General features: G+C 44.7%; 1 protein-coding gene across 3 annotated transcripts in view; it reads right to left on the bottom strand.

Annotated features, from left to right (window-relative positions):
- Nucleotides 1–17216, bottom strand: part of ZMAT4 (zinc finger matrin-type 4) — a 361620-nt gene that overhangs the window by 260976 nt on the left and 83428 nt on the right. Inside the window, exons 1-2 of one of the 3 annotated variants that reach the window (XM_043893610.1) lie at nt 6545–6573; nt 4360–4558 (exon numbers count right to left, since the gene is read on the bottom strand). The exons of the other annotated variants lie outside the window; for them this stretch is intronic. Coding sequence (XP_043749545.1) covers nt 4360–4389 — 30 coding nt within the window. The 5' untranslated portion in view covers nt 4390–4558; nt 6545–6573. Of the gene's footprint in view, nt 1–4359; nt 4559–6544; nt 6574–17216 lie in introns of those variants that run through there. 3 annotated transcript variants of the gene reach the window in all.

Consider the following 17216-nt stretch of genomic DNA (forward strand, 5'->3'; position numbering starts at 1 on the left):
TAATGGCAGAAAGTGAAGAGGAACTAAAGAGCCTCTTGATGAGGGTGAAAGAGGAGGGTGAAAAAGCTGGCTTAAAATTCAACATTCAGAAAACTAAGGTCATGGGATCCAATCCCATCATTTCATGGCAAATAGATGGGGAAAAAATGGAAACAGTGACAGACTTTATTTTCTTGGACTCCAAAATCACTGAGGACAGGGACTGCAGCCGTGAAATTAAAAGATGTTTGCTCCTTGGAAGAAAAGCTATGACCAATCTAGACAGCATATTAAAAAGCTGAGACATCACTTTGCCGACAAAGGTCTGCTAGTCAAAGCTATGGTTTTTCTAGTAGTCATGTATGGATGTGAGAGTTGGACCATAAAGAAGGCTGAGCACAGAAGAATTGATGCTTTTGAACTGTGGTGTTAGAGAAGACTCTTGAGAGTTCCTTGGACTGCAAGGAGATCCAACCAATCCATCCTAAAGGAAATCAGTCCTGAATATTCATTGGAAGGACTGATGTTGAAGCTGAAGCTCCAATACTTTGGCCACTTGACGTGAAGAGCCCACTCATTGGAAAAGACTGTGATGCTGGGAAAGACACATGGCAGGAAGAGAAGGGGACAATAGAGGATGAGATGGTTAGATGGCACCATCGACTCAATGGACATGAGTTTGAGCAAACTCAGGGAGACAGTGAAGGACAGGGAAGCCTGGCATGCTGCAGTCCATGGGGTCGCAAAGAGTTGGACATGACTGATTGACTGAACAGTAACATAACAGCAAAGCTGCACAAAGTTCTAGGCCAAAGACCAACCCACTTTGCTTGAAAAACAGACCAACCCCAGCCAGGAGTCACACCAGCCCCAAGTCTTCCAGCCCCACAGGGTCCCCTCACCTCGGGGGCCGGCTGATCCCCTGATCTCCACTTTGGGGCTCACTGCACATGCTCTGCGCTCCAGCAAAGCCAGGCTGCACACCTTTCATCTTTACTCTGACTTTGGAGCTTTGTGCCCTCAGCCTGGAGCTGCCTTTTCCTGAAGTCTAACTGCTGAAAACTTGAGAGCCCTGTCACCTCCCCTCGGCAAGTCCCACCCAGTGATCCACCATGCCCTACACACATGCACCCACCACCACACAGCCCAGCGCCTGTCCAGGGCTCAGGGTGGGTCTGACCTAACCCCCTGACGTGTGGAGCAACCACTCATGCCGCCAGCCCTGCGCTCTAGGAGCCCCAGAAGTCACCATTCACCCAATGACCTTGGGCCCCAGGGCTTCCCAGGTGGCACTAGTGGTAAAGAATCCGCCTGCAACAGAGAAGACACAAGAAACGTGGGGTCGATCCCTGAGTCAGGAAGATCCCCTGGAGACGGAAATGGCAACCCACCCCAGTATTCTTGCCTGGAAAATTCCAGGAGAGAGGAGCCCGGTGGGCTGCACAAAGAGACACAACCGAGCGCATACATTCTAAGGCTCAGTGCCTGGCACGTTTTGAAAGCGCAGCACCATGCTTGCTAAATTGAAGAAAACAGCTGAACTCAACACACTGTCACCTGTCCTTCCTCAGAGGAAGGAGGGAGTGTGCTGGGATCAAGGAAAGTGGCATCTGGGGAATTCCCCACATAACAGACTCCGGGTCCTGCGCCTGGGCAAGTTACGTAACTTATTCTGAACAACAGTGTCCTCAGAAGAAAGTGAAGTTGCTCAGTCAAGTTTGACTCTTTGCAACCCCATGGACTATATAGCCTACTAGGCTCCTCCACCCGTGGAATTTTCCAGGCAAGAATACTGGGGTGGGTTGCCATTTCCTTCTCCAGGGGATCTTCCCGGCCCAGGGATCGAACCCAGGTCTCCCGCATTGCAGGCAGACGCTTTACCATCTGAGTCACCAGCGAAGCCCAAGAGGACTCTCCTCAGAGGACAGGACTAAAATCGTGACATCTGCCACTTGAGAGTCCTTCAAGGAGCAACAGGAGATGACGCACGAGGAGGCTGGCACAGTGCCAGGTCCTCGGTGAATGGAAGCGCTGCCATCAAGAGGAGTTTGGGGAGGGGGGCACGTCAGGCAGGGAGTGGTCGGCCAGCCCACACTCTTCACCTGCAGCATCTTCACAGTAGGATGGGTGTGCGGTGACTCCAGGTCAAAGCCCTCCAAGGGGTGAGCCAGGTGGGAAACAGGCGGGGGAGTGCTGGGGATCGGCAGGTCCCTTGGGTGAGCTCCTAGGGGAGCGTGTCAGGGGTCCTGGGCTCTCTCCCTCCCCGGGGTCTTGACTGTCACCCTCAGCTTCAGAGCAGGGAGACAGAAGGCTCAGCTAGCACCTGGAGAGGGGGCATCTACAGGAGGTATGATCCTGGCTCGTCTCCTCACCTCCTCTGAACCTTCAGAAAACTTTTTTTTTTTTTAAGTCGCTCAGTCATGTCCAACTCTTTGCAACCCCAATGGACTGTATTATACAGTCCATGGAGTTTTCCAGGCCAGAATACTGGAGTGGGTAGCCTTCCCCTTCTCCAGGGTATCTTCCCAACCCAGGGATCAAACCCAGGTCTCCTGCATTGCAGGGGGATTCTTTACCAGCTGAGCCACCAGGGAAGCGCTTCAGAAAACTTTAAATCCGAGCATGCATCACAGCATCTCTGCTCAGAGACCCGATAAGCAGCCTCATGTCCCACACGCCTCTCAGGGAGAATTTTCTTCTTGATTCTCCTCCTCCTCCACTGGCAACTATTCACCCAGCCCCACAGCGGGATGTGGTCGTGCCAACCTCCAGGGCCCGGGGCCAAAGTCCTGGTTGCCAGCTGTTAATGCACGAGAACCCACAGAGGGCAGGGCATCTTATTTCTCAAACCCTGTGGCAAACTATATGAAAAGAAAGATGCTGCTGAGAAGCAGAAGAGAATCCTTAGAAACCGATCAGCGTCTCTACTCCCTGACTGATTCCACCTGGAAGAGCTGCCTGGAGTTTCCATACATGGCACAAACATCTTAGAGACACGAGGTCTCCACCGATGTTCCTCACGGTTCGGATCCCTCCCAACTTCTGTTGGCTCCGATGAGAAAACTTTGCTGACAAAGTAGCTAATTCGTACTTACTTTCCCAAAGCAGCACTTGGCTGAGATGTATTTCCCCTTCTCTTTACTGCCTTGCTGCTTCTCAACTCTGCTTCCTAGGGTTTGATTCTGGGCCAGCACAGTGTTTTATCAGTGAATAAAACAGCAGCTAAAATTAGAGGCACTTTGGTGCACAGACCACCTCCATCCCCACCTCCTTCTACACTCCGGATTTCTAAACTCTTTCTACCATTTCAAGGGATTTTTTTTTTTCCAGACCAAATTCTCCTCAATTGGGTCAATTGCCTTTATTAGCATCTTGTCTAGCTTATCCCTTCCTGTGGCTTCCCAGGTAGGTCAGTGGTAAAGAATCTACCTGCCAATGCAGGAGACATCTGAGACGTAGGTTTGATCCCTGGGTCAGGAAGATTCCCTGGAGAAGAAAATGACCATCCACTCCAGTATTCTTGCCTGGGAAATCCCACGGACAGAGGAGCCTGGTGGGTTGCAGTTCATGGAGTCACAAAGAAGTCAGACATGACTGAACACACGCACATCCCTTTCTTTGACCGTTTCTGTTGATAGATAGATAGATATTGACAGATAGAAAGAAAACAGATCATCAAAAACTCTGTTTCTCTCTCTGTCTCTCTCATACAACAGAAACAGATATTATATCTCTGATATCTAATGGAAAAAGAGGAACAGAGTCAGACAAGAATGGAAGCAAACTGTTTTTTTTTTTTTTTAACTTTGTTCCAAATTCATAGATCTACTCCTTTCACCATTGGAGCTTTCTCTTGAGATCTCTGAAGGCTCTCTTACGTGGTTTTCAATTTCAACATATAAAAGAAAGTCAGCTAGTCAAAAACATAAAAGTATAAAAGAAAAATTTTAAAACAGCACCAACCTACTTGGAAAACAGATAAAATCAATGGCTAGATCCATCAGTCTAATGATCATCCAATCATCTAAATCATCAGTTCACCAAATCTGGAGACCGCTGACAAAAAAGTAATTTAAAAGTATTAAACCCCCAAAGGAGTAATTGAATTCTGGGCTGTAAGATGCAAAGTGTCTCAAATCAAAGTAAAAGAAGAAATTCTCAAGTGTCCACAAGAATGGTATTCTTAAGGATCTGATGATTCCTGTCTGAGAAACAGTAATTTAATAACCTAACATCTTAATCCATAAAAAATATCTTGTGGAATCACAGAAAAGGAACATGGTTCCTCTTTAGACCTGGCAAAACACATGCATTAAAATGATTATTAAAAATACTGAAGAGTAAAAGTGTTGGCAGAATCACAAGATTACATCATCGTACCACGTGTGAGAATCCCAAAATGTCTCGCATCCAGACAGTTCAGTCAACAGTGTCAGCGCTCCCTGGAACCTCGGAGCCGCCAACCTCCACCTCCACAGAAGCAGACAGGGCATCACGAGGCCTCATTTCTGTTTTTTTTCGTTTGTTTTTTCTGTTGTTTTCTTTTTTAAAGTCAGGGCATTTGAATCGACTTTCTTTCCTAAAGACAGGAATAAACACTTCCATATAGTCATACACAGGCCAAGTGTCCAAGGTCAGAAAAGCAAGGCTTCTTGAAGTGTGACCTTGAGTGACCTTAATTTTCAGAAACATGCTGCTATACTCAGGTCTTTGTTCTATTAAACAACTGTATTTCTCCCTTTTAATTTTTAAATATATAATATGCACAAATCTAGTCCAGAGAAAAGACACAGGTAGTTTAATTTCCACATTTCATTAGAGAATAAGAAGTCCAACTGAATTTTCTTTCTAACCAAGTCACCCTAAATCTCTGATGAATAACACAGACCTACGCTTGCCTAACACTCCCTCACCTTCTCATTTGTATGGCTGTCATTTCTACTTTATCCAAATGAGTGTCAGAGCTTTGTCTTTTTCATCTAGGGTTCCCCGTAGAGGAGGAAAATGGAAACGATTATGCTGCATTTACACAGCAGAGATGTTCAAAAAATATGTTGGGAGAATAAATGCAGGCAAACATCAGAGGTGTTCATCACCAGGCTCCTGACTTAGAGGAAGATGTTCAGAAATTGCAGTGAGTCAACCACCTCTTAGAATCCTATACAACTTGGCTGATCCAAATATAAGAGCATGGACCAGTGTGTCTTAAACAGCATTAAAAGCAGGCTAAAGAGGTTTGCAGTTTCCCAGATGAACATTTCCAGAGGGCACAATAAGACCTCTCGAATTCTGGAGACAACCCCCGAAAGTCTGGGCATGCTGAGTGGGGATGAAGCCATTTATGCACTTGGAGTTTCACATCTTCCTAAGACTGAAGGGATAGCCCTGGTCTTCACCACCCAGCGTGAAGCTGCATTTTTATTAAACAGAGAATGTGTTATCTCTGCCACATTAATATTTCAGCTGCAAGACTGCTTTCCTGAGCAAACACATTTTGGTTTCTAAGGTGCTAATGTAGTAAACATACACTTCGTATTCCTTCACTCAGAAAACATTTCAAGGAAAATTCTAAATGTCACAGAAGCTCAGTGACAGCAGATTAACTTCTGTTTCCACCTCAACAGAATCAGCAGTTTGATCAGTCCACAAACACCACGCCCCCGTGTGCCATTTCAGACACGCCACCCCATTCCAAAGACATCCGGGTTCTCAAACTCCCAGTGCCAAGGACTACCACGCTTTTCAGTACCCTCAGCTGATCCAGCTTTGAATCATTTCTTCCAAACAGGGTCTTACCCTCGCATTACAAGCAGTCCCTAAACCAAATAACATGATGAATTCTTTGCACGGTGACATAGGTTCAAACAGCTTTTCAACTTGGACAACCTCATTATCATATATCTTTATTATACGGGTTTAGATGAGGTGCAGAGAAGGCAATGGCAACCCACTCCAGTGCTCTTGCCTGGCGAATGCTATGGACGCCTCCGTAGGCGTCTGGTAGGCTGCAGACCATGGGGTCGCTAAGAGTCAGACACCACTGAGCGACTTCACTTTCAGTGTTCTTGCCTGGAGAATCCCAGGGACGGAGGAGCCTGGTGGGCTGCAGTCTATGGGGTCACACAGAGTTGGACATGACTGAAGCAATTTGACAGCAGTAGCAGCAGCAGATGAGGTGCAGGTCCAACCACGTTTCTGGATCATCATGAAGATTAAAGAGCAGACAGAGCTAAACAGCTAATACGGCCAGGGTCCAACATGCCATGAGCCAAAGAAAGGAGCATCTACTATGACTTTCTTTTACTAAAACTTTTTTGTTCTCTTGATCAAAGAAGACTACCACGGGAGCACCTAAAACAATAAAGGTTTCCATAACAAATGTTACAGCACTTTGAAAAGAAGATGTGGTAATGAAAATGCAGCTTAAGGATGAAATTAAAGGGAAGAAAAAAAAAGACTGCATACATTGGCTTTTTATTACAGGATATTTAAGAGACAGCTTGGCAATAAACGTTAACACCTTTCTAATGGTTGGCAAGGCAGTTGTATAAAGCCGAAGACTCACCCTGACTTATTGACACAGCTGAGTTTTAAATGACACCGCTCAACCCAAGAGGGAATGCACCACTCTGCAAAAAAAAAAAAAAAAGTGCTCAGCCTGACTCGATAAACGGGAGAGGTTTGAGCTACAGTTACAAAGCCATATTAGACATGTTCACCCAGGGGAGCAAACAAGAGGAAAGCATGGAATAGGCAAGAAAATCAGTAAAGAGGGAAAATCAAAGACCAAAATTGTAAACGAGGAGGCCAGAAAAAAATTACCTTCTCTAGGGTATTTATCCTGCATATCAGTTAATTTAAAAAAATAATAACTGGCATTCATTATGACCCTCTAGGTTCAAATACAGTGAGGGGGGAGAAGAAATTAAAAGCATAGCCCTTGGTCCTCATCACAATTCCAATTTAGTTGGAGAAGAGTGATTAAAACTTGACAGAAGAATAGAAGAGAATAAATAATCATCAAGAAGGAAATTACCCAGCAGTTGCATATGGGCTCAAAGGTTATGTGTTTATTAACCCACTACCAACCAGAGACATATTAATGCCACAGGTATTCATTTCTGCAAAAAAATCCCCTGGTCAATAATGTGTTGAGTTACATTTCTCTGAAAATGTAATGTAAATTGAATAAATGGATAGATACCCCTGCTTTAACATGACTTGATACTGTAAAGGTACCCATTCTGTTGAAATTCACTCTTCAATGTGATGGAATTCCAGTCCAAATTTCAACTGAGGTTGTCCACTTAGTCAAGCATGAACATGGACAGCACAACGGGACGCTGCGCAACCAGCCAAGACAGCTCTGCAGTGAGACAGGAAGGAGGCGTGGCTGGTCTCTCCCAGATATTAAGACATGACACCAAGTCACAGTAACTGAATACTGTACTGACTGGCCCGGATAGACAGAACCATGGGGCAGAATAGAAAGGTCTGGTTTGCAGACAAGCACATGTGGAAAATGAACAGATGATAAAGGTGACACCAACCACATCATAAAGACTATAAAGAAAGCTGAGCACCAAAGAATTGATGTTTTTGGACTGCAGTGTTGGACAAGACTCTTGAAAGCCCCTTGGACTGCAAGGAGATTCAACCAGTCCATGCTAAAGGAAATCAGTCCTGAATATTCATTGGAAGGATGGATGCTGAAGCTGAAACTCCAATACTTTGGCCACCTGATGTGAAGAACTGACTCGTTGGAAAAGACCCTGGTGCCGGGAAAGATTGAAGGCAGGAAGGGAAGGGGACGACAGAGGATGAGATGGTTGCATGGCATCACCGATTCAATGGACATGCATTTGAGCAAGCTCTGGGAGCTGATGATGGACAGGGAAGCCTGGCGTGCTGCAGCCCATGGTGTTGCAAAGAGTGGACACAAATGAGCAACTGAACTGAACTGAACCACATCATGGGGAATGAATGGACTGTAGATGGCGGTAGGAAGAGTGGGTCACTGTATGGAGGAAAACCAAAGTTGATTCGGACCTTGTACACTACACAAAGGTAGGCTCCAAATAGAGTTAAAGGCATGCATGTGAAAACAGAAGTGTCAGATTAATCGGAGCTGGGATACTTAATGCTTTTGTGACCAATCAATGAAAGAATTTCTTAAAGAAAACACAGAGGAAAAAGTTTATTAAATGCATCACATAAAAATTAACAAGTTCAATAAATAAAATTAACAAAGGACATTAAGAGCAGACATAATAAGAAGATGACTGAATATATGTTATGAGCATGAGTGCTAAGTTATGCCCAACTCTTTGCAACCCCAGGGACTGTAGCCTGCCAGACTCCTCTGTCCAAGGGACTTTTCAGGCAAGAATACTGGAGTGGGTTGCCATTTCCTTCTCCAGGGGATATTCCCGATCCAAGAATAGAATCTGTGTCTCCAGTGTCTCCTGCATTGGCAGGCGGATGACTGAATGGGATGAGGTATTTCCAATGTCCAAACCCAAGAAGTAATATATGAGAAAATCAAAAAGAAAAATACAAGAATAGAAAAAAATTGACAATAAGAAAAGCAATCAGCAACAAGAAAAGGAAAGCAAAGGGGCTAAATAGAAAGTTTGTGAGTCTGTTTCTTTTTTTTTAAGTTCACTTCTATCAAAAAAATGTCTAAACATGTTTTTAGATTCTGCATATAAGGGATGTCATACACTATTTCTCTTTCTCTGCCTGACTTCAGTAGAACAGTTTCTCACAGACCTAGAGAACAAACTTGGGGGCAGGGGGAAGGAGATTGGAGGTAGGAATAGGTAGGAAGCTTGGGATGGGCATGTACACACTGCTACATTTTAAATGGATAACCAACAAGGCCCTACAGCGCACAGGAACTCTGCTCAACGTTCTGCGGTAGGCTGAATGGGAGGGGAGTCTGGGGGAGAATGGACACACGTGTATGTATGGCTGAGTCCCTTTGCTGTTCACTTGAAACTATGGCAATATTGTTGATCTGCTACACTCCAATATAAAATAAAAAGCTTTTTTTATAAAGCTATTATAATAGCTAGAAAAAAGAATAATTAATTATGGTAGAGATCTATTTAATTCCATCTACAAAAATGAGTCTTAAACAACAGAGAATCTTCTAGGAAAAATTAATTTAATAAAATGACTTAAGAAAATCAGCAAAATCTGAATAGAGCAATAATCATTCACAGCCAAGAAATGGAAGGTTACCAAATCATTATTTAAAAAAAAAAAAAAAACCTTCAGAATGAATTTTTTCTATTAGTTCTTCCAAACTATCAAGGAATTATGTCTTTTGTGCACAGAAAACTAGTAAACATAGCCAAACATGAAACTGATGCTGAATTGTACTGAGTGCATTTTTCACTATCCATTAATTTTATTTTTCTCAGAGCCTGTTGATTTGATTTATAGCATTTAATTAAAAAAATCTAATATTTTTTGTATTTTTAAAAAGGGCTAGAATGTATACAAGCAGTTGTCCAAGCTTTATAATAATTAGAGAAATGCAATTTCATATGACAAGATATCACATAGCAACTAGGTTAGAACAAAATGAGAAAGCCAGACAAAGCCAGTTACCGTCAGAAATGTGGCTATGGGAACCACAGCATGCCAACCCTTCCCTGAGTGAGGCTCAGTCCAAGTGAGTGATAACAGGGCTTCTGAGGCACAAGGAGTCTTTAGGCCTGCATGTCCAGCTCCGAAAAATGCCCACACAGGTCCTTTAGGAAGCATGGTTCAGAATGTTTGTCCACCATCACTTGTATGCATGGGGGACTGGAAGCAATCTAAGTATCCATCCCTGAAGGAACGGGAAAGTCAAAATATGAGAGGTACTCACTAAAGAGTGTCGATCGGGGAGAGGGAAGAGATGAGACATACATGTAGCAACACAGATGCTACTTAAAACCATCCTGCTGAATGTAACGGCAAGAGAAGAATCAAGCTCACTTCATAATGCCATTAAAAATATATGCCTGCACTGTGCATAAAGTCTTCCTTCCAAAGATCTCAGTACAGAAGAGGAGGAAAGAGTAAATTTGCAGTGGAGAAATATACGAACTGTATCCAGAGCCAGGAGCTCAAGGTCACCATCACCAGGGATGCAGCTGCTTGATAACCAGACACTGGAAATGGTGTGATGAGAACAGCACTTCACTGCTGGGATCCTCCCCACCAAGAACCCATTGATCACTCTCATCATGAGAAGCTCAGCAAACAAACATCCACTGGTGGCCCTTCTACTAAACGTCTGGACAGGAACCCTAAAAATTATCAAGGTCATCAAAAACAATGAAAGTCAGGGACTTCCCTGGTGGTCCAGTGGCTAAGATTCCTTGCTCCCAATGCAAGGGGCCCAGGTTCCATTCCTGGTCAGTGAACCGGATCCCACACGTCACAACTAAGACCCAGCACAGCCAAACAAACACATAATTAAAAAAAAAAAAAAAGCCAGAGACACTATCACATCTACAAGAGCCGAAGGACACTGCATGACTAGGTGTAACGTGGAATCCTGGAAAGGATCCTAGAGCTGGAACAGCACATGAGGTTAAAAACTAAGGAAATCTGAAAAAAAGAATGGACTTCATACTTTATAATGCACAGCATAAAATAATGATAATGCATCAGTCTTAGCTGCTGCAAAGGTATCATAGTAACTCAAGACGTTAATAGCAGGGGAGGTGGGGTCACGGTACACAACAACATTGCATACTCCATTTGCCACTTTCCTGTAAATCTAAAACCATGTTAGAATAAAAATTATGTTAAACTACACACGGCAGCACTATTTACAGTAGCCAAGACAAGGAAGCAAGCTAAATGTCTACCAATGGAGGAAGGGATCAAGAAGACGTGGTACATATACACAATGGAACATTGTGTGTGCTGAGGTCAGTCATTCAGTCGTGTCCGACTCTTTGAGGCCCCATAGACTGTTGCCCACCAGACTCCTCTGTCCATGGGATTTTCCAGGCAAGAGTACTGGAGTGGGTTTTCCTACTCCAGGGGATCTTCCTGAACCAGGGACTGAACCCACATCTCTCGCATCTCCTGTGTTGGGAGGTGGGCTCTTTTCCACTGGGCCACCTGGGAAGACCATACAATGGAGTATCACTCAGCCATAAAAGGAAAGAAATAGTGCCCTCTGCAGAGACATGCATCGACCTAGAACCTGTCATAGAGAGTGAGGTAAGTCAGAAAGAGAGACACAAATACCATGGAATATCACTTAAATGTGGGATCTAGAAAGCTGGTACCGATGAACTTATTGACAAAGCAGAAGCAGAGACACAGGCGTAGAGAACAAACACACGGACACCAAGGAGGGGAAGGGGGTGGGATGAGTTGGGAGATTGGGATTGACATCGACACACCGTTGATACGGTCTATAAAACAGATAACTAATGAGGACCTACGGTACAGAGCAGGGGACTCCACCCGGGGCTCTGCGGTGACCTAAACGGGAGGAAATCCAAAAAAGAGGAGATATATGTTCACGTATAGCTGACTCACTCTCGGACAGAATAAACTAACACAACACCGGAAAGCAGCTACTCCAGTAATAATTAATTTAAAAAATAAACAAGCAAATAAAATATACACACCCACAAGGCAATATACACGTCAAAGAACATATACAAATGAAAAAAAATGTCAACCCTAATAAAACAGTTTCCAGTGTGGATGCAGGGCAAGTGGGCATAAGAAGTGTGGGTAAAAGGAAAGAGGACGCCTAGCCTTCTCAGAGTAAGAGGGGGAACTAAATTCTGGACTCTGGACGAGCACCTGGGTAAAGCGATGTAGCTAAGATTATCCCTACAAGGCAGCTTCTGACCCTGAGAACACCAGAAGCTGTCTTTCTACCTCGGGGCAGATCTGTCTGCTCTGAAGATGAGCCACGTGAACTCACTCCACCAGTATGAAATGGGGGATTTAGCAGGTGGGCCACACGGGAGCATGAAAGTTTCCATGAAGTGGAAGAAGAAGCTGCTGCTTTAAAGCAAGGGACAGAATCCCACAGAATCCCCCAGGTTAAACTCGGGGGCTGCTTTAGGGCCCAGGGAGACTGGGGAGGAAGATGAGAGATATCATCGAAGGCCAAACCTGGAGGGGTTTCGTTTCCAGAAGGGACACGTACTACCGGTAAGTCGGTAGCTACAAGGAATTCATGAAGACAGGGGTCAAGTCAGATTTCTGGAACTGGAAGATGGGGAAACACATCTAGGGAAGGTCGAGGTTTGAGACTGCAAGGCCAGCACAGGATGAGGAGGGTTTGCAGCAGAGACAGAAAGGAGTCCTGCTCTATTTTTCCTATTTTCTCAGTGAAATCTACCACTTGGCAGCTGCCTGTAGGTTTTTCAAAGTGAGGGCAGGGCTGTTTCTATATCTGCATCAGTGGAGTGTGTGGACAGGAGAGGTTTCCCAGCAGCTGGCATCGTGGAGGCACAGACCTCCCCAGAGGCCAGGGACCCTGAAGGATGGGGCGGCAAGCAAGGAGCTGCAGACAGGAGGGGGCAGTTTGAAGGCGGCAGGGGTCCTGTCTGAGTTGGTGGAGTTATGACTTTGTAACAGCGATCCTCGGGGCGGCGGCGGGGGCGGGGGGGGGGGGGGGGGGGGGGGGATGGAATTCAAAGTTAGATGGAATTCAAAGTTACAAAAATGCCACTCAAAATTAAAGCATCTTAGTAAAAGCCTAAATAAAGTAACAAAGACTCAAGTCATGGGTGATGCCCTCAGCACCTTCTCCAAGCATCAGAAGAAACGTGGGCAAAACGCATGCCTTAGAGCAAGGCTCCAATCCACTCCCTCAGATCATCAACCTTTAAGAATCCCCTGTCTGCTAATAATATCTTCTTTAAAAACTGGCAAGTCCAGGAACTTTCCTGGTGGTCCAGTGGTTAAGAATCTGCCTTGCAATGCAGGGGACATGGGTTTGATCCTTGGCTGGGGAACTAAGACCTCACAGGCTGCAGAGCAGCTGAGCCCACGAAATGCAACTAGAAAGACAGTCTGTGAGCCCAAACAAAAGACCCTGAAAGACATAACTAAGACCCAATGCAGTCAAATTAATAATATGTTAAGTAAATAAATATTTCTAAAAATCCACAAGCCCGGATGGTTCAGTGACTTGGAAGTCAGAGATTCAGATGCTTTCAAGAAAATGCCGAGAATGGGAAAACTGAAAGAAAACGTGTCACTGTCAACAGCCAGTCAGGAGGAGCCAGGATCCGAAAAGTAACTGACATTCGCTTCACGCACCGAGGGTACAGGGAGAACATCTTCCTGCAGCTACCAGAGTTTTATCACGGCTGCCAAGGAGTCATCAGTCAATTCAGTCAGGTGTTTTCTTTACAAGTGGTGATATCATACCATGAGACTCTAAGCCACAACTAAAACAGACGACACATGTCGGCTCTTAGCATGCATTTGTGGAAAGTAAATAAGAGAAAAAATTAAATTGCAGCAACATGGGTGTACCTAGAGATTGTCAGACTGAGAGAAATGGGCCAAAGACAAGTATCAGATGAAACTGTTTACATGTGGGAATCTTAAAAAGGTGGTACCAATGAACTTATTTACAAAACGGAAATAGATTCACAGATGTAGACAACAAACTTATGGTCACGGAGGGGCAGTGCAGGAGGGGGAAGTGGGGAGTGGGGAGAAATGAGGAGTTTGGGCTTGACACATGTACACTGCTATGTATAAAGTAGATAATAAGGACCGACTATTCAGCACAGGGAACTCTACTCAATACTCTGCAGTGGCCTATCGGGGAAGAGAATCATAAAAAGAGTGAATACATGTATATGCGGGCTTCCCTGGTGACTCAGATGGTAAAGAATCCACCTACAATGCAGGAGACCTGGATTCAATCCCTTTGGTCAGGAAGATCCCCTGAAGGAGTGCATGGCAGCCCACTTCATGCACAGAGGAGCCTGGAGGACTGCAGTCCACGGGGTGTCAGAGTCGGATATGACTGAGCGACTACGCACTACAAAGCACATATGTACCTGTGTCAATATAACTGATAAACTCTACTGTATGCCCGAAACGAATACAACTCTATAAATCAACTATACTCCAATAAAAAACATTTTTAATTAAGTTGCTTTGATATGCATAGATCACGTCAAAGAAAATCAGTCACCTCTGATTCTTCTGAGATGGAGAGTTGGGGAGTTGAGAGATGGGAATAAGTGTAAGAATCTTCATATTATATACCCCTTCCACATTTTGAAAAATTTGAGCCCTATAAATGTGTCCCTTTCTTCCAAAAAAATGAATAGCATGTTAAAAATAAAGATTAAATATTAATACATTTATCCCCCGCTATTTTCCTCAAAGACTTTAAGAAGTCATATCAAAACAACATCCACCTCTAATGCAAAAGGATGAAACAAATAATTGAGAGGTACAGATTTAAAATAAAACAGGGAAAAGAGCAGAATAGCACACAGGGTAAAGTGAGTGCAAGAAAGGCTCTCACAGAATCCTGTTGCTGGACGTGGTCTTGAATTTGGTGGATAAAGCAAACCATGAAACAAGATCAGAGTCAGGGGGCAGGTGACGAAGCAGCCTCTCAAGCAGAAGAACAAGGGAGAGCAAAGAGAAATGTCTCTCAAACATCCATCTTTAGAAGATGCTGAAAAAAAAGAAGATGCTGAACCCAGGGCAGATCCCTAACATCTGCCTGCAGACAGAGAGCCGCCCCTCTGGGACAGCTCCCAGACCCCTGAGTGTGGAGTGGGTGGGCTGCTCACCACCCAGGGGGTCCAGAGCTCAGAGCCTGGGAGACCTGATGGGGGGCTGAAAAGGCAGAGCTGGGGAGGGGGCACCCTACACCACTCAGAACACAGGCTCCAAACTCCAACTAAGAACAAGATGATGGAGGAGTAAGTGGACGTGGAGTACATCTCTCTCCACGAATACATCAGGAATACACACCTTCAGACACAGAATGGCATGCAGGACACCAGCTGAGGACAGACAGGGGTACCAAACTCCAACTAGACCGTCTCTGGGCTTGACCAATTAAGTCAGAGGAGTTGGAGAAAACATTCTCAGTTAATAGCATTTTATTGCTTTGTCTCTTAGACAACACATGGTGGCTTCAGTTTTCCATGCTGCCCGGAAATGAAGGAGGCATCCAGTTCACAGTGGCCCCCGGGCACTTGACTTCCGGAGTGGTCCCTTATTCGTCTATTCGCCCAAAGCACTCCCTGGGGGATGTAGCCTTTCTTCTCTTCCTCTTCTCCCGCCCACCTCCACCCCCAACAAACCCACAGCAGGCTCTAACCACCACGTCCTCTCCAGCATCACACTCACGTCGTGCACAGAAGCGATGCTGTATGTTCACCAGACAGGCTTCACTTTCCTCCTGGGCACCCAGCTAAACCACCTTGCCCAGCCTCACATGCAGACAGAAGAAAAGACAAGACTGAACTCTGGTCAGTAGAAGATGAGTGGGAATGGCACTGTCACCTGCAGGCCTGGCCCCTAAAATGTCCTGCAGAGTCACCCACATTGTCTATTGTTTCCCCAGATGCCAGCTGGACTTGGATACTCCGAGCAACTATCTGTCTTCTTTGTCAGGAGCCAAGATGGTGGAACTTCAGTCAACCTTAGTCCTAAATAATTGCATGGTACAGAACGCCCTCTTCTAACCCACAATGGGCCACAATATGGGCAACAATAACATTTATTTCTAAGATGCTGAGATTTTTGTGACTGCATTTTAGCCTACCTTGCCTAAGATAGAAATGGGGGTTCGCCCTTTTTTTGGGGGGGGTGGTTAGCCCTTACAAAAAAAAATATTTGGCACTGGCTTAGCAGGTGGAGAGGGGACAGATAGAGCGGATCCAGGTCATTCATGACAAAACATTGGCAAAGTTACTGCCTACAACACCCTGGAGCACAGACCTGCCTTTGGAGCTTATGATACAAGAACTGGATGGTTCTGCACTCAGAGGTGGTTAAGATTCTAAAAGAACTAGAAGAGGAAGCAAAAAAGAGATTGCCTGGTTAGATGTTACCTTGTCAGATGAACAGGTAATGTCTACTTGTCTGTTATTGATGTTTGGGCATTTTTTTTTTAATAAAAGAATCAACTACAAGAACTATTAATATGGTGTGTCACTGATACACTAGCAAATAGAAATCAACTAAATATAGCTATTCCAGAAATTTGAGACCTAGAAAGTTGGAAAAGTCATTTGCTAATTGCTTCTAGTCACTTCAAAGTGAGAAATGTCATTTTTTTCTACTTTTTTTAAAAATTGAAGCATAGTTGCTTTACAACATTTTATTAGTTTCAGGTGTGCAACACAATGATCTCAAATTTTTATAGATCATACTCTATTTATAGCTATTACAAAACATAGGCTATGTTCCCTGTGCTGAATAATATGTCCTCATAGCTTACTCTCTTCTTTTTACGTGCAGCTTATTTTTTTTATTTATGTATTTATTTTGGCTGTGCTGAGACCTCACCGCTATGCATGGGGCTTCTCTAGTTGCAGTGAATGGGGGCTCCTCTCTAGTTGTGGCGCACAGGTTCCTGACTGCAGGGACTGCTTCTGTCGTGGAGCACAGGCTATAGGGCACCCAGGCTCAGGAGCTGTGCCACAGGAGCTTGGTTGCCCTGCGGCAGGCAGAATCTTCCCGGACCCGCAATCGAACCTGTGTCCCCTGGCAGATTCTTAACCACTAGAGCACCAGGGAAGTCCACTTATTTATTTTATACAGAGTAGTTAGTACCTCTTAATCTCCTACCCCTATCATGCCCTTCCCTCTTCCCTCTCTGTCATTTTAAAAGACAGTGTGTGTTGGGAGACTCTGTGAGATTTCTCAGCTACACGTGGTGACTCAGGCCTGTGGCAAAAATCAGATTAAGGATGTGGTCTTTCCACCCACTTTCAGATAACCTCAGGGTAGCCACCATTAAACTGAAAAATAGAGGCACAGAGGTGAGGAAGCAATAAAATAAACAGCCTTGAAATTACGTCTAGGAAACATCGTATGGTTATGGCATGCAGAGCTTTCTGAAAGGAAACAAATCAGAAGCCTTCTGTATCACTGAGAGAATTGTATTACCAAAGCCATTATGATCTTGAATTAGAAAAGCTTTGAATGATCTCCAGGCCTTAAATCAATCTCAGGCAGGAAGTGGGCTGTGAATGCTGGCGGTCCCC

Source organism: Cervus elaphus, chromosome 32, assembly GCF_910594005.1.
Source record: "Cervus elaphus chromosome 32, mCerEla1.1, whole genome shotgun sequence".
Lineage (NCBI taxonomy): Eukaryota > Metazoa > Chordata > Mammalia > Artiodactyla > Cervidae > Cervus > Cervus elaphus.